The sequence below is a fragment of the Lagopus muta genome, chromosome 27, assembly GCF_023343835.1.
Source record: "Lagopus muta isolate bLagMut1 chromosome 27, bLagMut1 primary, whole genome shotgun sequence".
Classification (NCBI taxonomy): Eukaryota; Metazoa; Chordata; class Aves; order Galliformes; family Phasianidae; genus Lagopus; species Lagopus muta.
Window position 1 is genome coordinate 2,280,876 of NC_064459.1, and position 26,659 is coordinate 2,307,534.

The 26,659-nt window shown below is 58.9% G+C and overlaps 1 protein-coding gene across 4 annotated transcripts; it reads left to right on the forward strand.

Annotated features, from left to right (window-relative positions):
* The first annotated feature begins 4,361 nt into the window (after positions 1-4,361).
* On the forward strand, positions 4,362-26,332 carry FGFR1 (fibroblast growth factor receptor 1). 4 transcript variants are annotated; one of them, XM_048928091.1, is made up of 18 exons: positions 4,362-4,589; positions 9,107-9,269; positions 15,177-15,440; positions 16,646-16,729; positions 16,985-17,160; positions 17,901-18,024; positions 18,528-18,718; positions 20,583-20,727; positions 21,630-21,826; positions 22,213-22,358; positions 22,908-23,029; positions 23,129-23,239; positions 23,319-23,509; positions 23,593-23,715; positions 23,800-23,870; positions 23,993-24,130; positions 24,964-25,069; positions 25,142-26,332. In XM_048928091.1, exons 2-18 carry the CDS (start codon positions 9,179-9,181, stop codon positions 25,313-25,315), a joined length of 2,454 nt encoding a protein of 817 aa, XP_048784048.1. In that variant the 5' UTR covers positions 4,362-4,589; positions 9,107-9,178; the 3' UTR covers positions 25,316-26,332. The 4 variants fall into 4 exon arrangements, with proteins under 4 accessions (XP_048784048.1, XP_048784047.1, XP_048784049.1 ...); XM_048928090.1 differs by having other exon boundaries at positions 4,363-4,589; positions 21,630-21,832; XM_048928092.1 differs by lacking the exon at positions 15,177-15,440 and having other exon boundaries at positions 4,364-4,589; positions 21,630-21,832; positions 25,142-26,331.
* Positions 26,333-26,659: the final 327 nt, after the last annotated feature.

The following is a 26,659-nucleotide window of genomic DNA, read 5'->3' on the forward strand; positions in this document are numbered from 1 at the left end:
AAAGGAGCACAGGGAAGCTGGGCTGCATGGATGGGGATCCTTCAGGCTGTAAAAAACTCTCCCATAGCCACATCTGGGGCAGCAAACCCAACACTTCCCCCCAGGTCATGAATCAGGTGCTGGAGGGAGCAAAGGAAGCACTGCCATCACAGCAAGCCCTTCCTCTATCAGAACCTGGGAAGCAACTCTGCCCAGCCCATAGGGCTGCTCTCCTTCCTTCCAGCCTCAGAAGCTATTTAGAGTTTGCTCTGCTCCACTCTCCTTTTATACCCTTGCAGGGGAACATCACCCCGTTGTTTGTTGTTGGCTGTGGCTTTTTCCCCACTATAAATATCCGAGTGTTGCTTGAAAGAAAGAAGAAAAAAACAACACCCGACACCAACCACTGTAGGTAGTGGGAGAAAAATCATAGCCCATGGGTAATGACACATAATTGCAGCCCTTCTCCTGATGAAAGGAGCTGCCATTGGGCTCCTAAATGACAGCGTGCAGAAAACGCTATTATCAGATTATCTGAGCGAAGGAATCTTTGCAGCAACACGAAGGCAGAACGCTGGGCTCAGCGCTGCTGATACCATCACTGAGAGCAGTGCAGGATGAGCAGAGCATCACTGCAGCTGATGAAAGTGCTGGCTGCCTGCTGGAACACCTTATTGAACGTCACAGCACTGAGAGAGCAAATCAATGGGGAACAGAAGTCGCACCCGCTTTGTGCAGAGGATGCGCAGCACTGAATGCTCCTCTGTGTGCTGCTCAGCTCTGAGCAAACCAAACCTCCACTGTGGGATGGATGGAGGTGAGAGGAGCCTGCAGTGCCCTTGCAGTAAGAGCTGAGCATTGGCAAGAGCTGCCCAGGTGTGAGACAAGGATGCACGAACCAAACACAGATTTCTTGGACAGACATTTTGGCATAGCACTGAGGAGGCTGCAGCTTTGCTTGCAGAGGGCTTCAAGCAGTCAAGAGCCCACAGCAAAGGTGGGATGCATCCCATCACACAGAGCCACTGCTCTAGGGAAGCACTGACTGCTGCCCTGGCTGCAAACACCACCGTGCAACAGTCTGCCCCAACTGCTGTCTGCAGGCAGTAAAATAGCATGTGACGTGTTAATGGGCTCTGTGGAATTTGGCAATTGCAAGGCAGCAGCACACTGCACTGCTGGAGGAGTGCACCCTGCTTGGGCAGTGCTCAGTGGGGACAAGAGGTGCCATGGGGACACAGCCAGCTGGGAACAACGTCAGGGGAAGAGGCAGAAAAGCTGCGCTCAGGACCTTTGAATGCAAGGCAGGATGGCTTTTGTGTTTTGCTCTCCTTGGCTGTGCTTACTGTGGCTCCTTGCCCATTATGGCTCCTTGCTCACTATGGCTCCTTGCTCAGCCTCCCAAATGCCACATCTGTGACCCCCCAGTGTCATTCTGTGGGTGCTCTGGGCACCTCTGGCCCTCTCCTCTGGCTGGCAGTGACGCTTGGGGCCATTTCCTTCCATCACCGTCAGACAGGCAGCCAAGCAGCACGGACAGAAGATGTTTCAGTGCTGTTAAGATGCAACTGGCAAAGGAAAGAGCTGCTTCGGGTCGATGAAAATAGCAGAGGAACCTCAGAGAGAGGAGAGAACTCTTGCAGTGGCTGAGCTCAGTGCTGCAGCCCTTTAGCCTGGGACAGCAGCATCCTGGAGCCAGCGTGGTCAGAGTGGGGCACAGGCAGGCGAAGCCCAGCAATGCTGGCAGCGATGTGGCTGCAGCCAGAGCAGCTAATAATGCTTTATTGAGTCAGAGCAGAGAGGGAAAGAGGGGGCTTCCTGTAGAAGCTGTACTCAGCTCCTAAATCATGCCCGGCAGCTAATATTTGTTCCCTGGTGCTGCTGGTTTTCATGAGTCACTTTTTCCTGGGAAAGTTGGTGCTCTGCAGGCTGCCAGGCGAGCTCTCCGCTGCGTCCTTGTGGACGGTGGCAGGGTGGCCAGGGCTGGGTTTGGGGCTGGGTTTCTCCTTCTGATGGTTCACCAGACGTTGAGCTCTGCAGCTGGAGAGCCCCAGCTTTGGGGGAAGCGTGGCTGAGCTGCTCGCTGTGACTCAGATGTTCCAAGGTTTGCTGCTCAGGTCGGCAGTGCACCTGGAAGCTCTTCAGAGCAACGCGTGGTCCTGCGAAGGCCAAGCAGCAAAAAGAAGCAGAGTAAAGGTGATGTGCGTTGGTGCAGACTCCTATCAGAGTGCAGACTCCCATCAGAGCACGGTCTGGGCATCCTGCAGCCCCACACATTGCCACGGTGCAGGTGCATGCTCAGTGCACATCCAAACCTCCAGCACACTCAGGCATACACTGCAAAGCACAGCCGTGTGCACAAGCAGCCCCTCTTGCAAGCAGGCAGACCCACAGCCAGGCTGAGCCCAGATGTGCCCCGGCCTTTTCAGGGAGGGATGAAGCTGCAAAGTCTTTGTCAGTGGGATCTTTCAGGGAAAGCTCTTTGTTATTCAGCATTCGCTCCTGCCTCCCCCTCTGCAAACCTAAACTAGCTGCATCTGCTTTTGTTTTCTAAATGCAGAAGTAGGGACTGAAAGGAGCCCTTTTGTGGTGAGGAGGAGGGGAGAGCTGCAGAGCTTTAAGTGGGAAACCGAAGGTCAGGGCAGAACTGCTCCATTGTGCCGCTCCTCTTCTCCCAGCAGCGCCTTCAGTTCTGTCCCTGCTGCCCAAACAGGAGCACAGCAGCACATGCACGCAGGTCCCCAGCTGCTGGCACAGGGAGTTGTTCAGCTGTTCCGCCAATGGAAGCCCACGTCCCGTTTATCTTAACGCTGCTCTTGATTAAGGGCAGTCAAACAACAAGCCCGGGTTCCTGTGAAATCCCCATCTGCACCACCTTCAGGTTGCACTGATGGCGTGGTACAGAATGGCACAGCATGGCAACACCAGGAGAACCCCCCTGGGTGTGCAGGGGGCACTGAGGCACCATCCCAGCCCTCTGCCCACCCTACATCCCAGTGGTCTCCATCACTCTCAGTGGCTGTTTTGGGTTCCCCATTCTTCCAGGAGGACCCACTTGTGCTCCATTTGTGCCACCAGATGGTGACAGCTCATGGTCACTCCCACTCTGAGCCCCACTGTGATGCTGAGGCAGGAGATGTGGGTCTGTCCTTGAGCCTCATGAATCAGGGGATGCTTTCCCTGTTGTCTGCCAGTTCCTTTACTCATAAGGGCCCATGGAACTGGTGTCCATTGATGGAGTCCAGCAGAAAACCATCACAAGAACAAAAGGGACGTGAATCCTCCGCCTGCCCCTGCTCTCCCTGCTCTCAACAGCCTTGGTTTGCCAAGGGAAGAACGCATGGTACCTTCCCCTCCCTCTGTCCACACATCTGTCATCCTGGAAAGAAAGTATTCCGTGGGTCTTGGCACAGCGTTCTGAACAGTTGCCTGAAGCAGCAAGAGGCTGCTCCTGAGATGGATGCCCAGCATTTGGTTCAAATATAGCGATGGTGATTGACAGGGCTAATTCAGCCTGTCCTCTTCCCTGTTATAACTTAATCACTTGCACATTGCCTTGCGCAGATCTTTCCCTGCCAGCCAGGAGATGTCTTTATTCCAGGCTGCCTTGGTGTGAGGCTGACTGGGGGCTGCTGGGCTGAGCCCAGGGCTGGATTTGGGGAGCTCACCCTGTGCTGAGCTCCATCTGGCTGCCCAACTTGGCATTCTGTGGGTCAGGCCAGGCTGGGCTCCGTGGCACGGCCGTACATCTCTGTGTCTTCAACTCAAGCATTCAGCACAGCCCTAAGCAAAAAGCACACGTGCTGCCTGTGTATGCAGAGATTTTTTGGGGTGCTGAGCGTTAACAGCTGCACCAGAGCTCAGGGAACACACAGCACGAACTGCAGCAATGGTGGTGGCTCCCAGGAAGGAGCTGGGGCTAGAAACTCCACGCAAAATTGTCCCATGATGAGAGTTAGGGGTAGGGATAGGGGTAGGGTGCCCGGGCTATTGCTCTGCAAAAGACTTGGGGTAGGGGGCTGCCCCACACCTGCACCCTGTGTGCTGGGGAACGGAGCCCTGCAGTGTAGAGCACACAGTGGGGCGAGACATGGCCGAGAGCAAGGCAGCAAGAGTCCCTCGAGCACCCCGCTCCACGAGAGGAGTTTTTGGGGGCAAAACAGCCGCCTTCAGACTCCCCCCCCCTGCACCCCACACCCGGGAGTCCGTCCCGGGGCGGCTGCCGGCAGCGCAGCACGGGGGCTCCGAGGGGGCGCCCCGGCGGCGACTACAAGCCCCATCAGGCCGCTGAGGAGGAGGAGGAGGGCTGGGAAGAAGGCGGGGGAGGAGCCGGCGGGAGGCGGCGGGGCGCTGCGGGAGCGGCTCAGTCCGGCGGCGGCAGCGCGCGGCGGGGACGCGGCGGTGCGGGCAGCTCTGAGCGGCGGCCGTCGGGGCGGACCGCGCCTCCCGGGAGCGCCTCCCGCCGCCACCTCGGGGCCGGGATCCGCCATGGGGCGGCCGCACTGAACGCGGCGGCGGCGGGGCTGCGCGCTCGCCCCGGCCGGGGCTCCCCTCCATTGTTCCCGGGAGCGGCGGGCACCGCGCCTCCGCCGCCGCCCCGCGGGACTCCGGTGAGTACGGGGAGAAGGAGCGGGGCGGCGCTTTGTGCTCCGCGCGGGGGGGATCGCTCCGGGATCGCGGCCATCCCCATCCGCCGGGGGGGGCGGCCCGACGGGGCCCCACTGCGAGCAGCGCGGGGCAGCGGCTTGTGGGCACCGCGGGCGTTGGGCTGCGGTACCGGAGGTTCGGAGAGCTTAGGGACACCGGAGCGGTTCGGTGTGCTTGCGGCGGAGGTCCGGTTCTGAACCCTGGGGCACCCCGGGCAGCCGCCCGGCGGCACTTCGGAGGCGCGGTGGCTCGGTGCCCGGTTCTCGGGTCGGTGCGCGCTGCTCGGTTCGGTGCCGAGCTCCGGGGACCCCCAGCGCTGGGGATCCGGTAGGGGCTCGGTGGTGCTGCCCGGCCCTCGGCCACCCAAAGTTGCTGGGCGGGAGCCTGGCGGTTTCCAAAAGAAGATGGAGAAAGAGCTGGATTTGTTGCGTTAGGAACTCCGAGATGTTGGGGCCTTTCGGTAAAAATCGGCGGCGGAGGCGATGAAAATGAGCCGGGCTGAGATCTTTGTGCGTGTTGGCGTGGGAGGTGAGAGGGATCGGAGCGTTCTTCTGCCGAACTCTTTGCCAGCGTCTGGGAACGGCTCTTGCGTGTGCGCAGCGTGGCGGCCGCCCTACGCCGCAGCGTTCGCGACGTTTGCGGGGTCGATGTGTGCGGGACCGGCGGGCGCGGGGCTCCGCGTGGTTCTGTGGTCGCTGTTCGGTTCCTGGACGAGGGCCGGCGGCTGCCGCGGGGGAGCGAGAGGCGCTGCGCGTCCGTTTGCAACGCGTTCAGATGACGGCCGAACGCCGTGCGGATTGTTGGATAACTCGGCGCTGCTCCGCGCGTCACGGCTCAACGGCCAGACCTCCAAAGTGCTCTCCTGCCGAATGCTTGCGTTAACAAAACTCAGGGTTTGGAGGCTGCTCGAGTCCCGGGAGGAGGAAAATCGGGCTTTGTGATTTGCTCTCATGAGATCGCGGGGCTCTCGGGGATGTGCCCGCACCGGGGATGCTGCAGGACGGAGCCCCTCACCTCTCTCTCCGGCCAGCAGCCATTTTCCCCGCACAGGAGCACTTCCTCCCTTAATCTCCGCCGTGCCTGGCATGCACCGTTGCCTTCTCCTTGTGTTGCTCAGAGAGGATTAAAACAAATGAGGATCGTCCCTGGCCCGGCAAGAGCGGTGCTGCGCTGCACAGCGCGCCTGCTGGGAAGGAGCCCAAGCTGCTTTCAGGTGCAAACAGGGTCTCTCTGTTTATTTATTTGCCTGAAAACAAATAAACTGTACTGGGAGCTGAGGATCTCCAAGCCCCGTTGCTCAGCCGGGCCTGGAGCACAGATGCTCGTCCCAGCAGTTTGCCTTTCCCCTCATTGGGACCTTCTGCTTTTTGGGGATGAAGGCAAATGTGAGCAGCAGGGGATGGGTCTGCTGGAGGAGTGCGTGTCCTTCCGCCCGCAGTAGCTTTCCTGGGAGGAGCTGAGTGCAGCAAACCCCATCCCGCTCCCTCCCAGCTGGAGAACTGCTCTGCCTCTTCCAGGGAGTGGGGGCTGTGATCTGGTGTCCGTTCTGGGACAGCCCTGTGCCGGAGCACTCAGCACCACCAGCCTGGAGCAGCCTTTGGGGGACCTTTGGGGGTGCTCAGCGTATCTGAAAATGAAGCCCTCGGGTGGGGACGCCTTGCTTTCGGGAAGCTTTTAAACCTGATCTGGTTTTACTGAGCTTTTCCCATCCTTGCTCCCCACCAGACCCCCACTCACACCACTGCACGCATGCAGAGCACCGTAACTCGGTGCAGGAGCTGTTGGTGTGCAGCAGGATGCAACACGTGGCTGCAAAGGGTTAACACGGAATGCAGCCCGCACAGTTGGATATTTATTTTTCCAAGCATGCGTCTGCTTTAAGCATTACTGATTTTCCCTATAGTTACATTTGCAGTCGTGTTTGCTTTTTATTTCAGCAAATACTTGGTTGAGCATGCGGCTGGGTCAAGGAGTGCAGGGCAAGGAGGAGGTTCCGTGTGCCACCAGGAGCTTTGCCTTTGCTGTGTCCTTCTGCTGCAAGGGCACTCGGAGCCGAATTCACCCTCCTTCCTTACATCAGTGTCTGTCAGGGTCTCCCATTTGTGGTCACCACCATGGGAGGGGCGTCACCTCAGGGTCCCCATGGTCACACTGGGGCACGTAGAGCCCCTAGAGATGTTCTTGTGACCCCTTGAGCCCCATTTCCACCCGGGGTGCCCCAGTGCCGTGGGCCTGCTTCTCTCTCCTCACCTTGGACGTGTTCCCAGGGATGAGCCATGAGCTGGGAAGGGGCTTCCCCACTGTGCTCTGCTCAGCACAGGGGCCGGGCTGTGCGTGCCGCTGGCTCAGCCCTGACTCACAGCACGGGGCGAAGGTCCAGGGTCGTGCTGAGGACAGCAGGGCGGGCAGGTTGCACATGTGGGCACGTGGGCAAAGGCTGTGCTCGGGTGGGAGTGCGCACAGGTGGGCACAGGGGTGTTCCTTCAGCTCCTAAATAGCCCCGTGGGTGTCGTGGCCGTTGTAATTGCAGGTCTCTAAGGGGCCCTTCGTTCTGGTTCCTCGCTTTTCTGCTTCCATTTTTAGTCACTTGAATCCACCCCAACCAGCAAATTGCAGCGGGCAGGGACAGTGCATGCATGGAAGGAGCTGGAAACCCACGCTGAGGCTGCAGCCTTTCGGTGCAAGCAGATTCCTGTGGGGATCCATATCTCCGCACAGAGCAGAGCTGTGCTTTCTGTGCACAGGTTGGAGGCTTCCTGGGCTGCTCTGCCCCGTGTGCATCACCATCACTGCTGCAATGGAAACTCTCTGCTGTCGGCCCCTGAGTCAGCGCCCGTCCCACTGCAGCTGAGCCCCACTCTGTGCCCTGACTCACTGCTGGGAGCTGCTGTGTGCACTGTGCAGGGAGGGGGAGAGCTGCAGCCACTCCACATTAGGGCATGTTCCGGGGGGGTGCTGCTGATAAACAAAACCACAGAGAGACAGAAAATAATTTCCAGAAATGCCAATGGCTTTTTTTTTTTTTTCTTCCACAAAACATTACCACCTCCTCCTTCCAACCCCTTGATAAATTGCTCACACTCCATCAGTGTTTTCACCGGCGGAGATGATGCTGGGGTTTGCTGGGTGTCCCTGTGTGAATAGTTTGGGTGCCAAATGCTGCAGAGCTGGCAAGGGAAGAGGCAAAAGCTGCCCTGGGGTTAAATCCTTTGGGACAGAGGATGCTCCGTGGTGGGAAAGGGTTCATTGGGAAGCAGGAGCACGTGGGGGGATGAGTGGTGGCCCATTACTCACTGCAGTGGTTTACTCACCTTGTAGTAATGTGCTTTTGAGGTGGATCCCATATGGCAAGGAAGCACTTATTTGCACAGTGCTCTCCGAACGGGGCTTTGGGGTGATGTCAGAGCAGCACCAGGTGAGCTCACACGGCTGCATCCCCATTTCTGTGTTGTCCCCCCGGTCCTGGAGCAGCCATCCATCCCAGTGTTGTGCAAGATGGGGCACAGAGCCCTGTGGGAGCCCAGGGGGACCATTAGTGACCGCTGGTGTCGGGACCTCGGCTGGAGGCTGTTGTGGAGCTGCAGATGTCACCGAGGGAGGAGTGCAGCTCTTGGATTGCAGCCCAAAGGCTTTGGGGTCTGACAGCTTGAGTCGGGTTTGGCTGCGTTGGAGCACAGAGCAGTAGAGCACGGCTCAGTGCTGGGAAGGGTGGAAGGCAGAGAGAAGTGGAGGGTTAAGGAACGTCCTCCTCCTGTTCCAGCTCTGCTGGTGGCTCTGCTGCTTGTGCACCTAAGGCTGTGAGGTCACAGCGCTGTTCCCACAGCAAAGGAGCTCAGGCATCTCCTGTGGGGTCACCCCGACACCCCAAAAGGGCTTCAGGAGCTCCCAGCCCAGGTTAACCGTGTGAACACCTGCTGCTCTGCCCTCAGGGTCTGTGCTGCTCTCAGTCTGGAGCTTCCTGGGATGTCTGTAGAGGAAGATGTGAAAACAAAGGGGTTCCGGAGCTGAGCAGCAGCACCTCTCCCATCCCACAGAGCCTCAGGCTGGAGCCTTTTCCATTTTGGATCTGAGCAAAAAAAGTTCAAGGAACCCAAAAGCTGCTCCTGCCAAGCCGTGACGATCGAAGCTCCTTGCAAACATTTTGATTTGTATGAGAATTGCTGTTTCCAGTGCCAACTGCGTGAAGGGGGAGGAAAAAAAGAGGAGAGCAGAAACCTCCCTTCTCTTCAAACAGCATTTGAGGATTTCTCCCAGCGTTTTGCTGTGCTCGGTTTTGCTTTGCCAGCACTTCTGCTCCCAACACATCAGCCATCATTGGCGGGGTGGCTCGGAGCTCAATCCTCACAGGGAGCAGAGAGGAGGGGGGGGGGGGGGTCCCCATACAGCAAAGGGGCTGTGGGATGCAGGGGATTCCCATACAGCAAAGGGACGTGGGGGGATGCCCTGAACTCTGCCCTGACTCTCTTTCCCCCCTCTGCAGCTCACAGCGGCCGACGGGGCCCCATGGAGGGGCGGTTGAGCGCAGTCGCCGAGCAGTAGCCGCAGCAGTGGGATGTTTACCTGGAGGTCCCTCATCCTTTGGGCTGTGCTGGTCACAGCCACGCTGTCAGCTGCCAGACCGGCCCCCACGCTTCCTGACCAAGGTAAGGCCAACAGATCTCCTTCTTTGCTTTTCTCCTTGTTGATAAGATAGCTGGGACCTCTCGCCTTGCAGAAGACAGAGCTTTGGGGCCCGGCGAGGGGTTTTGTGCGATGCGTCGTGGTGCAACCTGGCTGGGGTGTTGTCTGCAGTGAACACGTGGCGTGGGGTGCACCTCCAGCATTGCCTATGGGTGTCTTTAAAGCAGGGGGGAAACTTTGCAGAAGGTCAGCAGTCACCCCTAAGGCGTTGCAAGGGGAACAGCCTGGGATGTGTGGCATCGCTGAGCTCCGGGCTGGGGACACGCTGAACTGCCATGCATGGGCCTCCGGGGTCACCAGGCCCCCAGGACAGCTGCACGGAGTGCTGCAGCATTTCAAAGCACGGCCCCTTCCCTTGGTGAGGCGGAGAATAACCAGAGCAGCCAGGGATTGCTGCCTAGCTGCTGCCTTTTGGTTCTAATTACCTGAGAATGTCTGGTCCGAGCGGTACGGCGTTGCTTTTTTAAGGCTCACTCTTTCCCTTTTCCTCCCACTGAAAGCCCCACGTGTTGGTGAGCCCCACAGTCACCCCCATGAAAACCATGCAGGTACACAGAGCAAAGGCGGTGTGGGGTGACGGTGGGGTTTTGGGGTCCTTAGGGAGCCGTGGAGGGGTTGGGGAGGCAGCGGTGGAGGTGGAGGGGACAAGGAGAGGATGGAGCTGGGTGCCTGCCAGGCTGGCAGTAACCTCTGGCAATGCTTCCCAGCACTGCTCTCACCAGGACGGCCCAATTAGTGCCACAGCAGGAACCTGGCTGCACAGAGCCTGGCTGCACAGAGCCTGGCTGCACAGAGCCCAACCCTTTGGCTGTGGCTGCTGGGAACAACGCGTCCCCGACACCATATGTGCCTGTGCACAGGGTGGGACGGGAGAGTCAGGTCCAGGCCAGGCTGTGTGGGAGGCAATGGTGCATCAAACCCAGAGCCATGCATCAGTCCCAGAGCCACGCATCGCATCCTTGAAGCCGTGTGTTGTGTCCCAGTGTTCCACATCCCCCCATGAGCATCACCCAGGGGAGGCAGCTCTGCTGTCCCCCTCCTTAGCAGATGCAGCACCGGACTTGGTTCTGGTGTTGGTGGCGTTTCAGTTTACTGCTGGAATCCGTAATCTCCCCCATGCAGGGCAGCCCCACCTCAGTGCAGAGGAGGGCTCAGAGCCGCCCCTCCACGTGGCTGGGGAGGGGGCTCAGCAGCTCAGCCTTTGTCAGGAACTTATTGAAAAATCTGCTGCAAATAAAATATTAATGGGCGCTCGCTGCGTTTTATAGTTACCTAAATTTGGAGGTGGTTAAAAAACCAGAAAAAAAAACACACAAAAAAAAAACGAGTTAAGGGGAAAAGCCAAGAAATTTCCATGAGCAGCCTCCGTCTCCCTCCCTCACAAAGCCGCTCTTTGTCTTCAGGTTAAACAGAAACCTGCAGAAAATTGTGGAGGGGATTTTTTTCCTCCCTCCCTGTCCTCTATTGTCCTCCCCGCTGTTCCCACTGCTCTGCCTCTGCTGTGTGTGGGGAATGTGGGGGCACGGAGCGGCCGAGGGGCTGCAGCTCTGAGCCCCATCTCCTGGTGAGGATCCCCATCCTGGTGCTGCCAGGCATGGCTGTGTGCTGCGGGGCACCACGCTGCTCCCTTCCCCTCCCAGCCCGTCTGCAGGCATTGTTCACCACCTCCCGCCTTTCCACTCAGATGCTGTCACTCCAGCCCTTAATTGAGGAGGAAAAAAAAAGAAATGTGAGGCTTTGGGAAGGGCAGCAAGGCTGTGCTGCAACTGTGGGGCAGCTCTGTGGGGCTGCTTGCAGAGCCCCCCCATGTGCAAACTCATTTTGCACCCCATGATGGGAGAGGAGCAGATCCCCGGGACGCCCTCCTGCTCCTGCTGGGCGAACCCATTGCTTATTGCAGAGAGCCACAGATGTGCATGGGTTGCAGCACTCCTGGTGCCCCTTGCAGTGTGCAAGGCCTGCTGTCCCGCACTGCTGCTCTGCACTGAGCTCTGAGCATGGCTGGGTGTCCCGGGGGATGGGCGGGTGGTTATCCTGACAGCTTTGCAAACGACAGACATGCTGGGTAATTAAATGCTGCTTCATTTCACGTGCTGCTCCGAGGAGCAGAGCCTGGGGCAGTGCATCAATTCCCTGCTCCTGCTGGAGAGATCTGCCCGGGATTACAGGATGGGTAAAGCCCATTAGAAAGCACTGCATTCTGTGCTTGGCGTCATCCTTCGTTGGGGTGCAAGGCAGTGGGGAAGCAGTGCAGCTGCAGCGGGGTTGCAGTGGGGTTGCAGTGGGTGCAGTGAGGGTGGAGTGAATGCACAGTAGAAATGCAACAGGGTTGCAGTGGAATGCAGTGGGGTGCAGCAGGGGTTGCAGTGGGATGCAGTGGGATAACAGGGTTGCTGTGGATTGCAGTGGGATGCATTGGATTGCAGTGGGGTGCTTTGGGTTGCAGTGGGTTGCATTGGGTTGCATTGGGTTGCAGTGGGATGCAACAGGGTTGCATTGGGTTGCATTGGGATGCAACAGGGTTGCAGTGGGTTGCAGCAGGGCTGCAGTGGGATGCAACAGGGTTGCATTGGGTTGCATTGGGATGCAACAGGGTTGCAGTGGGTTGCAGCAGGGCTGCAGTGGGGTGCAACAGGGTTGCATTGGGTTGCATTGGGTTGCAATGGGTTGCAGCAGGGCTGCAGTGGGTTGCAACAGGGTTGCAATGGGATGCAACAGGGTTGCAGTGGGTTGCATTGGGATGCAGCAGGGTTGCAGAAGGGGCACTTGGTCACCTCCCCAGCACTCCCATGGGCGGCTGCAGGGGGGGGGACAGCGGGGAGAGGCACTTTTTAAATAAGAAAGAAACCAATCCCCACGTCCCGGTAAGCGCTTCCTGTTGGGATTAGCAGAGCTGTGGGGCATGTGTGTGCTTTTTCTTCAGGAAATACCTTCAGTGAGCCCTGGTGGGGTTTCCAGGGCAACCGGCGGCAGGACCTGCTGCTCGCGGCCATTCAGCCCGGGTTGTTGCTGTGCTGCTTTGTTGGCCGCTTTATTGCGCTCGGGCACACACAGCTCCGCGCCGTTTTGTCAGCTCTGAATGCAGAACTGCTCCATTCTGATGGGCAGCTTTGGCGTGGGGCCATTTGCATGCAAAGTCCTTTTGAGGGGAGAGGTGAGAGCTCTCCAGCAAGGAGAGCGAGGCTGAATGCGGAGGGGGAAAGGTGAAGACGTGCTGCTGATATCCCCATCCCTTGTGGGCCAGGCCTGGGCTCCAGCAGCAGGTACAGGAGGCAGTGGCACCCTCCATCTGCCTGGTTGCAAAGCTGGAACTGAGCAATAAAAGCGCTGGTGGGTTCGCCTTAAAGCTCACAGCAAAAGGAAACAGTGTGAGCTGAACGTCTCCATCCCAACTCGGTGCTCCCAGATCCAAAGTCCCTGCAGCGCTGCCTGCAGGCTGTGCACTGCTGGGTGCTTGGGGGTGCAGCACTCAGCATCTGGGGCTGCAGAAGGGCTGCATTTGTTCTCCTGAGCCCGATGTGTTCTGAGGAGCCCAACTGTGGGGCGTTTTGCTCCCACCTGAACACCCGCACCGTGAGTCTCCCGGACTTCAGCAAGCTCAGCACCAACCCCCTGTGCACAGCAGTGGGCACAGAGCCTCTGGGCATCCCTGTGCCCTCTGTGTTTGGGACTGGAGCTGCAGACATTTGGATCCCTGCAGTGCTCCCCCCTTCCTGCGCTGGTGCAGAGGAGGAGAGCCAAGCGTTTCTCCGGCCCATTGAGCTCCTGCTCGCTCCAGGCGTGTGAGCACCATGCTCAGAACTGCTGTGAGGGGCTGCACCTGCCGGCTTGGGTTAGGTTACAGAAGAGCAAAATAAATAGAAGAGGCACTCCGGGCTGATGGAGCACAACGATCCGAGGGGGCACTGAGAGTAGGATGAGCTGCTCCTGCTCTGTGTGCGCTGCGGTTTTGCAAAGGCTGCGTTTCCCAGGGCTGCTGCATGGCAGTGCCAGCCGAGCCGTCCCGTGGGCTGCTGCTGTCCGGCTGCCAGAGCCGCTGGGAGCCTCATTGTCCCTGCTTTCACCCGTAGGGGGGTTGGGGGGGGTAACCTGGACATGCTCATTAGGCTGTGAATTCGTTTTCGGGCCGTTCCCACCATGCCGCGTTTTCCGCCTTATCCCCGAGTGCCAGAGATGAGCTTTGGGTTACCAAAGGGCAGCATCCCGCCCTGCCCTCTGCCTCCCCGTGCTGTGCTGTCCATCACGCTGCTCATGTTAAGAGCTGGGTCGAGATGGGGGGAGGAGGGGGAAGAGGGAGGACGCGGCCTTTGAATGGCACAGAGAGCGTCGCCGTGAGCTGGGATGCAGCCCAAAGCTGTGCACCCTCCAAAGAGCTTTTCTCATGGGCACGAGCAGTGCTGAGCCCCAGCTGAGAGTGGAGGGCACCGCAACCCTCTGGTTTTGGGTTCTCTCCGTGGTCTTCACGCAGGGGCAGGAGGATGCTGTGGGGCTGTGCCTTGGTGGGGGCTGTGGCATTGTATGCGCCTGTGACGAATCTTTTGAAACACAAATGAGAGCTGCAAGGAGCGCCAAAGCTGGAGGAAAACGTGGGGAAATTGGGATTGCAAAAAGCAGAGCTCTTCCCCAAAACCTGCAGGGCTCTGTAAGCTGGCAGTAGGACCTGCAGCCCTGCTTCTGGCCCTCCTGCCATCAAGGAGAGCGCTGAGCTCATCCCCACACACGCTGTTCTCATGGAGGCGTTCACAGAAACTCCTGAGCTGTTGGTGGATGGTGTTCCTCTGAAGATGCTCAGGTGTGTGAGGGCTGCAGGAGGAGTGAGGAGTGGAGGGCTGAGGCTCTGGAGGTGCACATCAGCTCCCCATTGCTCCGCTCTGAGCACAGCTGATGGGGTGTGCGTGTGGTTGGGGCCAGAATGCCTTCATCGGGTGCTTTGAAGTCCCTGGGAAGCACCGGATTGCAGCTGGGAAGGCCCTGCAGGTGGGCTGCCCCTGAGGATTTGATCTGGGGTCTCCACGTGGGAAGTCACCATGCTGAGATGGAGTGAGAAGAGGAGGCTCTGAGCCAGGCTGCCCAGCGAGGAGCAGGAGGAGTCGTGGGAACACACCCTATGGAGACAGCAGCAGAGGTGTGAGAGCAGAGCTGGCGCGGGAAGGAGAGCAGGCATTGCACCAGGCTGAGTGTGAGCACTGGGAGGGATTGCTGGGAAGGTGGACGTTTGCACCCAGTGCAGAATCCTCGTGCAACACCACAGAATGAGGGGAAAACAACGGTTTGTGCAACACCGGTGATCAACAGCACTGGGATGGATTGGATCATTGTGCTGCTGGAAGGACGTCGCAGGACGACTGAGGGCAGGGAGCATCTGACAGCCCCTGCCTGCCTACCTGAGCTTCCAGCACTGTCTCTGAGCCCTGCTCTCTGCCTGCTGTCCCGGCATAGCCCTGTAACTGCCTGGTGCTGACCAGAGCGAGGGGTTCAGGCCTGCTTTGCTGGCTGTCTGCTGCTGGGCAGGGAGACCCTGGGGTGGAGCCGCGCGGGGTTTGGTGCTCCTCATCCTGCCCTGCTGCCAGCTCTGCCCAACGTGCCTCAGGTTGCAAATTCCTCCCCATCTCAAACCCCTTCTGCAGCGCTTGGCAGGAGACTGAGGGCGCTTGCGTAGCTTTGGGCTCCATGGCTGTGCCCTGGGGCGATGCCTCGCTGCTGCTTGGGTTGCTTTCAGCGTGGCTGTGCTCGGGGTCGACCCCCATACCTCAGCCACGTCCCCACAGCGCATGTCGCCTCATTAACCCAACCCTCAGCAGCCCGGTGTCCCGTTGTCTCTATTTCTTTTCTTTTTTCCCTTTCTCTCCCTCTCTCCCCAACTCCTCCAGCTCTGCCCAAAGCGAACATCGAGGTGGAATCCCACTCTGCACACCCCGGCGATCTCCTCCAGCTGCGCTGCCGGTTGCGCGACGACGTGCAGAGCATCAACTGGGTGCGTGATGGAGTGCAGCTGCCTGAGAACAACCGCACACGCATCACCGGCGAGGAGGTAGAGGTGCGGGATGCGGTGCCCGAGGATTCGGGGCTCTATGCCTGCATGACCAACAGCCCCTCGGGGAGTGAGACCACCTACTTCTCCGTCAACGTCTCAGGTTCGTAGCGGTGCAGGGGCAGCAGCGAGGAGCAGCGTGCCTGTGTGCACGCCTTGCATGCTGGCTGCCAGGCACAGGTTGGTTCGGTGGGGTGCAGTCTTGCACAGCCCACGCTGGCACGCAGAGGATGTGCCACCAGATCTGTGCAATGTGGTGGTTGTGCCCTGTGGCTCAGCGTGGGGACACATGGGCACAGAGCACTGCAACAGGGTCAGCACTGCTGGGTTTTCTGCTCAGAGATGCACAGATGGTGCCCAGCACCCTGTGTCTCCACATGGGCACAAAGCACTGCAGCAGGGTCAGCACTGCTGGGTTTTCTGCACAGTTGGTGCCCAGCACCGTGTCTCCACATCAGCACAGAGCACTGCAGCAGTGCTGGATTTTCTGCTCAGAGATGCACAGGTGGTTGCCCAGCACCCTGTGTCTCCACATGGGCACAGAGCACTGCAACAAGGGCCAGCACTGCTGCGTTTTCTGCTCAGAGATGCACAGATGGTGCCCAGCACCCTATGTGTCCACATCAGCACAGAGCACTGCAGCAGGGTCAGCACTGCTGGGTTTTCTGCTCAGAGCTGCAAAGATGGTGCCCAGCATCCTAAGTGTCCACATCAGCACAGAGCACTGCAACAAGGGTCAGCACTGATGGGTTTTCTGCTCAGAGCTGCCAAGTTGCCCAGCACTGTCTGCACCCTGTGTGTCCATTTCAGCACAGAGCACTGCAGCAAGGCCAGCACTGCTGGGTTTTCTGCTCAGAGATGCACAGGTGGTGCCCAGCATCCTCTGCACTGTGTGTCCATGAGTGTTCTTCCACGGTGGCAGTGCATGCGTGGGGACATGTGAGTCTGCATGGAGCTGAGCACCGGGCTGAACTGGAGCTGAGGTTTTCTTTGTTGGTTCTGAAGCACAGTGGTGAGGACTGAGTGCTGATGGTCAGGAGGTGCTGGCTGAAGGTCAGGGCTGTTTCTGTCTGCAGGACCTGGATGGATGGATGGATGTCCCCAGGTGCCTGGCAGCACAATGTGGGCACTGCCTTCCTGAGTCCAAAGTCAGCCTTGTGGGCAAACTGCTCCCTGGGCTCTGTGAGCTGGGACAGCATCTCTCGCTCCAGCCATGCAGCATTCTCTCAGAGCCTCATGCCATGTGTCAGCACGGTGCACAGGAGGGGTCTGTGCATAGTGCTTAGCTGGGGGTCTCTTCTCTTGCAGACGCACTCCCTTCTGCAGAGGATGATGATGATGAAGATGATTCCTCCTCGGAGGAGAAGGAGGCGGATAACACCAAGCCGAACCGTACGTGTGGGATGGGTTTGCATGGGTTTGTGGGATGGATGGGGGTGAAGGGAAGCCAGGCATGCATGTGAACAGCATCCAGGGGCTGAGAGGCAGGAGAGGAGAGGCAGGGTCCTGCTGCAGTCCTCCTAAAGCCTGGTTGGGGTGTAGGGATGTGCCAGGGAGATGTGCACCTCGCCCCAGTCCTGCCCTGGGTTAACCATGAGCAAACATCAGTGCTCCCCATGGCTGATCCTGCTGCTCTGTGCCCCGCAGAGGCCGTAGCTCCTTACTGGACCTATCCTGAGAAGATGGAGAAGAAGCTACACGCCGTCCCTGCTGCCAAAACAGTGAAATTCAAGTGCCCCTCAGGTGGGACGCCCAACCCCACGCTGCGCTGGCTGAAGAATGGCAAGGAGTTCAAGCCTGACCACCGCATCGGGGGGTACAAGGTACAGACCGGGTCCTGTCCAGGCAATCTGGGCCTGGGAGTCACTCAGGGAGAAGGGGAAATGAATGGGCTTCAGAGGCCCTGAGCTGCCCATTGATGCAGCCGTGCGCCTCTGGAAGGGCAGATGGGCCCCCTGACATTCCTGTTGCAAAATAGACCCACGGCAGTGACCTGCTTCTTGGTCATGTTTGCAGCAGCCTCAACCTTTGGGGGAGGGGGGAGGATGAGCCCAGCCTGGCTGCACTAATCCCAGAGCTGAGCCAGGAGGGTTGGGGCAACTGCAGCTCCCAGGAGCGCCACAGATCTCCTACATCCAGCACTGCACTGGGGGAGAAGGAGGATGAAGGAGTGCAGCTCTTCTTGCAGAGCCTTGGCACAGCCTGGAGCATTTGGGGTGCAGGGCTCAATGTGCCCCCCAGGGCAGCAGGGTGCTGGTTCTCTCCATCTGTGTGCAAAGCCCTGGTAGAAAATGGAGTGGAAACGCAGGGCTGTGGGAATTGCCAGCGTGCCGTCAGCACGTGGATGTGGGTGCTGTTCCCTTTGTGCCACCCAGGGCTGTGTCCCTGCACCCAGTCCGTGGTGCTCAGCAATTGGCTCTGTGCTGGGACAGCTGGGAGCAATTATGGTCCCTCTGGAGGAGAGGGGAAAGGTGACCACGAGCAGATTTATGCTGTGCCAAAGGGCTGAGCTGCTCTGATGTGCACACATCTCACCCACCACCCCCCATCCTCCTGCCCCCAGGTCCGCTATGCCACCTGGAGCATCATCATGGACTCGGTGGTGCCATCAGATAAAGGCAACTACACGTGCATCGTGGAGAACAAATACGGGAGCATCAACCACACCTATCAGCTGGATGTTGTGGGTGAGGATGGCTCTGGGGCTGCTCTGCTTCCTGCACAGCAGTGCTGAGCCCCGCGAGCTTCACCTTGAATCCTTCTGGGGCTTTTTAATTGTGGTGGAAATAATTTCAGAGACCAGACAGAAACTTTTTCTAATCGCCTTATTAGCCATAATTCCCAGCTGGGAAGGCTGGTCTGAGCAGTTCCACATGTGGAGCTGCTCTAAATGCCAGTAAATGAACCATTAAGAATGTGATTTAATTTGATTACACTGAGCAAACTGAAGGGAACAGTCAGCGAGGTGAACAAAGGGGTTTGTTAATGCTGACTCACCACAGTGGCAGCGGCTGGGGCCCTCATTAGGTTTGTTTGACCTCTGACCCCTGAAGAGATAACGATGTCCCTGTGCTGGGATGTCACCTGTCCCCTGCTCTGGTGGGATGTCACCTGTCACCCGCTCTGTGGGGCTGTGGGATGAGTCTCCTGTGGATGTGGGGTGCCCATGCTGAGGTCTCCGTCCCCACAGAGCGCTCCCCGCATCGGCCCATCCTGCAGGCAGGGCTCCCTGCCAACAAAACGGTGGCCCTGGGAAGCAACGTGGAGTTCGTCTGCAAGGTCTACAGCGACCCGCAGCCCCACATCCAGTGGCTGAAACACATCGAGGTGAACGGCAGCAAGATCGGCCCCGACAACTTGCCTTACGTGCAGATCCTGAAGGTAACGCTGCACACACAATGGGCTGCCCCAGACCGGGTCCCTATGGGGTCACTGCCCTCACTGGGCACAGCTGGGGACACATAGGTGGCATCGAGGCATCTGGAGCCCCACCAGCCCTGCCTGCTCTGCTCTGGGCTGTCCTGGAGGAGCTGGGTGAGAGGTGGGCAGTGGGCAGCAGGCAGCGGTGCGCTCATCCTTTGGATCCCTGAAGGTGTCTGTCATGAACTGGGTGGGTGCTGGGGGCAAGCATAGGGTGGGTGGCACAATCCAGCCACGAGCAGTGCCCTCAGCCCCTCTGCAAAGCCTGGGGTGTGTGCACGTCCCCATCCATGCCAAGGTTTCAGGACACGTGGCCATCCTCAGCTGGATACCCCCAGGCCCAGGGCACACGGTCACCTCCAGCCCTAAGGCACATGGCCATCCCCAGCCATAGGGCACATGGCCACCCCCAGCCCTAAGGCACATGGCCACCCCCAGCTATAGGGCACATGGCCACCCCCAGCCATAGGGTGCATGGCCACCCCCAGCCCTAAGGCACATGGCCACCCCCAGCCATAGGGCACATGGCCACCCCCAGCCATAGGGCACATGGCCACCCTCAGCCATAGGGCGCATGGCCACCCCCAGCCATAGGGTGCATGGCCACCCCCAGCCATAGGGCACATGGCCACCCTCAGCCCTAAGGCGCATGGCCACCCCCAGCCATAGGGTGGATGGCCTTCCCCAGCCATAGGGCGCATGGCCACCCCCAGCCATAGGGCGCATGGCCACCCCCAGCCATAGGGCACAGGGCCACCCCCAGCCATAGGGCACATGGCCACCCCCAGCCATAGGGCACAGGGCCACCCCCAGCCATAGGGCACAGGGCCACCCCCAGCCATAGGGCACATGGCCACCCCCAGCCATAGGGCGCATGGCCACCCCCAGCCATAGGGCGCATGGCCACCCCCAGCCATAGGGCACAGGGCCACCCCCAGCCATAGGGCGCATGGCCACCCCCAGCCATAGGGTGCATGGCCACCCCCACCCCAAGTTGCACGGCTGTCCCTACCCACACTCCTGATGCACTGCAGCAGGTTTATGATCCCTTGCCTCCTGGCTCGCCACAACCCCTCCTGGCCCCCAGCCCTGTGCTGGCACCATCGCTCCGGGCGCTGTGGTTTCTGACCCCATCGATGTGACTCCTCTGTTGTTGGTCTGTTCCAGCACTCGGGAATTAATAGCTCTGATGCGGAGGTGCTGACCCTGTATAATGTGACAGAGGCGGAGAGCGGGGAGTATGTTTGTAAGGTTTCCAATTATATTGGCGAGGCCAACCAGTCTGCGTGGCTCACTGTCACCAGACCTCTGGCAAAAGGTAATCGGAAGGACGCCCAGTGGGACGCTTTGGGACCTCCAGTCCCCAGCGGTTGAAAACACAACTCTGGGCTCTCTCGTTTCTGCTGTACTTCTGGTGCAAAAAGCCATGGAAAAATACCCCGCGGGGCCGGCTGGGCTGCGTGCCGTGTCCTGTCCCCCCCCCCCTCCTTGTGCTCCCTGCTCTGTGCTGTCCCCGTGTCTCCGTCCTCGTGTTCCCACCTCCCTCAATGCCCAGCCGGCCCTCCCCGAGCTCTATTTTTCCATGTGGCCCATTGCCAGCATGCTCCGATGGGCAGAACCGTTGGTGAAGGGTTTTTAGTGGCGTCTCTTTAGGTCCGCCCGGATGAGGGGTCATCCGGAGGGTCTCTGCCAGGGGTCTCCACGGTTTCTTGCCTGCTCCCGGGGCTCTGCCAAATCAGGCTGCTCCCTCCTCTCTGCCTCTTCCCCCCCAGAAGATCTCATGTCGTTTGCTTCTCCGTTTTTTGCTTCCACTCTCCCCCTCTAGACGGCTGGCGTTAACACGACAGACAAAGAGATGGAAGTCCTTCACTTAAGGAATGTCTCATTTGAGGATGCTGGGGAGTATACATGTTTGGCGGGTAATTCTATTGGGATCTCCCATCACTCTGCATGGTTGACAGTTCTCGAAGGTATATACTCCTCTTCCTGTCCCTTCTCCTCCCTTGTTTCCACGTGTGTCGGATGCATTGCTGGGGGCTGTCGCTTTGCTTTGGGTGTCGATGGGCTGCTGGGCCCATCGTTGCTGCGCGGATCCACGCCTGATACAGCAGGCAGGGAAAGTTTTTGGGGCGCTGCGTGGGCGCCGCTCTTCTGCCAAAAGCTTTGCCCTGTTATCAGCCGCTGCTTGGGTGGTGCTGCTGGGAACACACAAGGTTTTGGCTCTTCTGCCTCTCTCTGAGGGCTCTGTTCTCTTGGGGGAGGGGGGTCAGGTTTGGGCTGCTGGGGGTGATGGCAGCTCCCAGGTTTGTGGCTGCGCCGTTCGTAGCTCCGCCACCCCCCTAAGTCACAAAGTGGGGCTGTGTTGTGGTGCTCAGGGATGGGATCTCCTCTCCCATCCTGCAATACATCACTGCTGCTGCTGCAGGTGCTTCTGGCTGCTCGGCTCCATCTCCCAGCACCCAGCCGTGCCTTCCAGCCCACCGTAACCACAGATCCCAATGGGTGTGCAGCTCAGCGTGGGCAGAGCTCAGCCCCACAGGAAGGGGAGAATCCCCATGTAGTCCCCATGCAGACTGCATGGTGCCGTCCCACACAGAGTGGGGATGGGCACGGACCCCTGCTTCACACCCTGCTTTCCTGCCCCAGGCAGCTGCACGTGCAGCGTGCATCCCAAGGGCATGGGTATGATGCTTATCCCAAGGGTGAGGGTGCAGCACCCACCCCATGGGTGCAGTGCAGCATCCCAGCAGCCTGACCACTCCCTGCTGCACGTGGGAGCATCCCACACCAGCCCTCACCTCTGCTGAGAGGAGCCAGGCTCTGCCCAGCCTCACTCTTTGCTCCCGCTGATGCCTTTTCTGTGCCAACCCAGCTATTGAGGACTCACCAGCCATGATGACGTCCCCCCTCTACCTGGAGATCATCATTTACTGCACCGGCGCCTTCCTCATCTCCTGCATGGTGGTGACAGTCATCATCTATAAGATGAAGAGCACCACCAAGAAGACAGACTTCAACAGCCAGCTGGCCGTGCACAAGCTGGCCAAGAGCATCCCACTGCGCAGACAGGTAACAGAAAGTAGAGAGGGGGTTTCTTGGCTCCTACTGCCCCTCCTCAAAGAATTGCCCTTTCCCTGGGTTGGGATGGATGGTGCACCATGGCTGTCCCTCGCCATGCTGTGTGCGTGGCCCCGTGGCAACGAGAGTAACCAGGAGGATTTGTGGCCATTTAATATTGAGATGAAGAGCGCGTGCTGAGCACCGAGGATCCCCAGGCTGTGCGTTTTGTGGTACCAGCAAGCAGGAAATCAATTGTAAACGATACAGGCGTGCTCCAATGGGGAGCAGCAGGGAGTGTTCAGGAGTTGGGGGGGGTCCCGGTCGTTGTCTCCCCACTGGGAATGGGCGGCCGTGGCCCCAGCGCTGCGTGAAGGTAACCCACAGCCCTGCTGCAGGTGTCGGCTGACTCCAGCTCCTCCATGAACTCGGGTGTGATGTTGGTGAGGCCCTCACGGCTCTCCTCCAGTGGAACCCCCATGCTGGCTGGTGTCTCTGAGTATGAGCTGCCCGAGGACCCGCGCTGGGAACTGCCACGGGACAGGTGAGGATGGGGTGGGATGGGATGGGATGGGATGGGATGGGATGGGATGGGATGGGATGGGATGGGATGGGATGGGATGGGATGGGGTGGGATGGGATGGGATGGGATGGGATGGGATGGGATGGGATGGTTTGAGGTGGGGTGAGATGGGATGGGATGGGATGGGATGGGATGGGATGGGATGGGATGGGATGGTTTGAGGTGGGGTGAGATGGGATGGGATGGGGTGAGATGGGATGGGATGGGGATGGGGATGGGGATGGGAAGGTTTGAGGTGGGGTGGGATGGGATGGGATGGGATGGGATGCTTTGAAGTGGGGTGGGATGGGATGGGGTGAGATGGGATGGGATGGGACGGGACAGGACAGGACGGGATGAGATGGGTATGGGTTGAGGTGAGTTGGGATGGGATGGGATGGTTTGAGCTGGGGTGAGATGGGATGGGATGGGATGAGGATGGGATGGGATGGGGATGGGGCAAGGGGATGGCACTGAGTGTAGTGGCCATCCTGCTGTCCCAGCATGGCATTATGTCTGTCCTCCCACCAGGCTGATCCTGGGCAAGCCGCTGGGAGAAGGCTGCTTTGGGCAGGTGGTGCTGGCCGAGGCCATCGGCCTGGACAAGGACAAGCCAAACCGTGTCACCAAAGTGGCCGTGAAGATGCTCAAGTGTAAGAGGCGATGGGAGCGGGTCTGTGTGCGGCACCCACGTGTGCATGGTGTGGGGGGATGCAGGCCAACCTCCCTGACTGCTGCCTTTGCTGCCACAGCCGACGCCACAGAGAAGGACCTGTCTGACCTCATCTCCGAGATGGAGATGATGAAGATGATCGGCAAGCACAAGAACATCATCAACCTGCTGGGGGCCTGCACGCAGGACGGTGAGCGGGCGAGGAGGGGCTGCCAGCACTGTGCTGACTGTGGGGTCCAGGCACGTGGCTCAGCCCCGTTCTCCCTCAGGGCCCCTCTATGTCATCGTGGAATACGCCAGCAAAGGCAACCTGCGTGAGTACCTGCAGGCACGGCGCCCGCCGGGTATGGAGTACTGCTACAACCCCACTCGTGTCCCCGAGGAGCAGCTCTCCTTCAAGGACCTGGTGTCCTGTGCGTACCAGGTGGCGCGTGGCATGGAGTACCTGGCCTCCAAAAAGGTGTGAGCTCCATCACGGTTGGGTGCTTAGGAATGGGGCCGTGGGGCTCCGGGCACCGTTTGACAGCCCTGTTCTCTGCACAGTGCATCCACAGGGACCTGGCAGCCAGGAATGTGCTGGTGACCGAAGACAACGTGATGAAGATCGCTGACTTCGGGCTGGCCCGTGACATCCACCACATCGATTACTACAAGAAGACGACAAACGTGAGCGTTTGGAACCCGCTGTGCCAAGCGACCTTTGGCCGTCCCCATGGGTAGCACTGAGCTGATGGGGTTCTCTTGTCACAGGGCCGCTTGCCAGTGAAGTGGATGGCCCCAGAGGCTCTGTTCGACCGAATATACACTCATCAGAGTGATGTGTGAGTATGCCAGGCACTGCCAGGCACTCCTGGTGTAGCTGTGCAAAGCTCTACCTGTGCACCCAGAGCTCTCTGTGATGCCCGTGGTGGCTCATGGTTTGTGCCCACGTGTCTGCCTGCAGTTGGTCCTTCGGCGTGCTGCTTTGGGAGATCTTCACTCTGGGCGGTTCGCCGTACCCTGGTGTGCCTGTGGAGGAGCTTTTCAAGCTGCTGAAGGAGGGCCACAGGATGGACAAGCCCAGCAACTGCACCAACGAGCTGTGAGTGCTGGGGGGGCAGTGGGAACGTGGGCACCATGCCTGCGGTGCCATCCGTGCTGAGCTCTGTGCTGGGTGCAGGCAGCTGCACGCTGGGGAAGGCAGATGCTCAGAATTACTTCTGCAGTGTCCCCTTACCTGCAAAACGTCAGCTGAATCTGTTTGCAATGACCGACGTCAGGGCTCCCTTTGCTATTGCTATGCAGGAGTGAATCCCAAAATGACCCCGGGGTTATGCCCTCACACAGCAGCCCCGTGTCGCGCCCCATGTCCTTTCCTCAAGAGGCTGAGCCCCATTCCCTGCCCCACATCCTTCCTCAGGGGGCTGAGCCCCATTCCCTGCCCCACATCCTTCCTCAGGGGGCTGAGCCCCATTCCCTGCCCCACGTCCTTTCCTCAAGAGGCTGAGCCCCATTCCCTGCCCCACATCCTTTCCTCAAGAGGCTGAGCCCCATTCCCTGCCCCACATCCTTCCTCAGGGGGCTGAGCCCCATTCCCTGCCCCATGTCCTTTCCTCAAGAGGCTGAGCCCCACTCCCTGCCCCACATCCTTCCTCAGGGGGCTGAGCCCCATTCCCTGCCTCACATCCTTCCTTGAGAAGCTGAGCCCCATTCCCTGCCCCACATCCTTCCTCAGGGTGCTGAGCCCCATTCCCTGCCCCACATCCTTCCTCAGGGGGCTGAGCCCCATTCCCTGCCCCACATCCTTCCTTGAGAAGCTGAGCCCCATTCCCTGCCCCACATCCTTCCTCAGGGGGCTGAGCCCCACACACTGCACATTGCCAGGGGCAGAGCTGTGCACCCACAGATGAGCTCAGCTCCCCCCACCCCATACAGGTACATGATGATGCGTGACTGCTGGCACGCCGTGCCCTCCCAGCGCCCCACTTTCAAACAGCTGGTGGAAGACCTGGACAGGATCGTGGCCATGACATCCAACCAGGTAGGAGAGCCCTCCACGTCCCTCCGTGCCCCTCGCAGAGCTCCTCCCCTCCCATGAACCCATCCCTTGCAGGAATACCTGGACCTGTCGGTGCCTTTGGATCAATACTCACCCGGCTTCCCAGCCACACGCAGCTCCACCTGCTCTTCTGGGGAGGACTCAGTGTTCTCCCACGACCCACTGCCCGATGAGCCCTGCCTGCCACGCTGCCCCCCGCACAGCCAAGGGGTGCTAAAGCGGCACTGAGGCTCCGCACGCAGCTGTGCCCACCCAGCACCTCGGCAGGGAGCTCTGCCCAAAGGTTTCGTTTCGCTGTTTGCCTGTTCGGTTGCCTCTCTTTGTTTTCATCATCCATTTAAACCTTTCCCACTGTGCTTGGACATCTCCACGTGGCGGTGCCTCAGTGTGTCCCTATGGGGCTGATGCACTGTGTGAGCATCCCAGCGCTGCCCAAACCCACATGTGTGGGGCTGCGCAGCGAACCGTGCATCAGTGCTGACAACAGAAGTCCCGTGTACATAGCTAAAATATGTATAAATATGAATATATATTTACATGTCTTTTTAAAAAGGTTGTTACCAGAGCTATACCAGTTTGGTAGGAAGGTACTAGTGGCTGGTAGATATCAGTTGCTCTATATATATATATATATTAAAAAAAAAAAGAAAAAAAAAAGAAAAAAAGGAAAAAAAATAGAAAGAAACAAACAAAAAAAATCCATATATTTTGCTACATTTGCTGTTTTTTATTTTTTTAAATTATGTCCCCCCCCCCCCCCTCCCCTCTTTCAGTTTTAGATCCCTCGATAAGGAATTGCTGCTGCTGCTGCTTCAGTTTTATATGGGGTTGTATTAAAACCATACTAAATAACGTTGTCGATGCCTTTTGGGAGCACACGGCCAAGGTGCCAATGGCCTTTCCCTCCCCCCCCCCGGGGGGCTGCAGTGGGGCCGGGTTCAGCTTCAAAGCTGGGCACTGGAGCTCTGAACCCCCCGGGTTGTGCCTTACCTGGCCTGCCCCATGGGGAGGAAGGGCCATGGGGGCTGCTGTGTCCCCATCCCTTCATCCCCCCCCATCCCTTCATCCCCCCCCATCCCTTCGTCCCCCCATCCCCATCCCTTCCCCCCCCACCTCCAGTCCCTGACGCTGGGAGCGCGGAGTCAGGGCGCTATTACTTGAAAAGTTTATTTTGCCTTTGTATGGAGAAATATTATTTGTTGTAAACTCTTCTGTAATGAATCTGGAATTCTTGTAATTATTAAAGACTTTAACCAAATTCTTGTAATTATTAAAGGCTTTAACCAAGCAGTGCGCTTACGCCGTCGCCCATCCCGTGAGCTGGGAGATGCTTGGGGTGCATAGGGGCAGAAGCTGCTCTCCCCCTTCCCCCTTCCACCCACATTTGGGGGTCGGCTCCTTATAAAAACACCCCATTTTCCAATCAGGGAAACCCTCAACTTTCTCCTCCTTTGCTACCAAAGCACGTGGCCGTGATGCGGGGGTGCCTGCAGATGTGCTGGATGCTGCACACCGATGTCCTCGCCAAGGCCTCGGGATTCCAGCTGGGCTCCAGCAATGGAGACAGGGGAT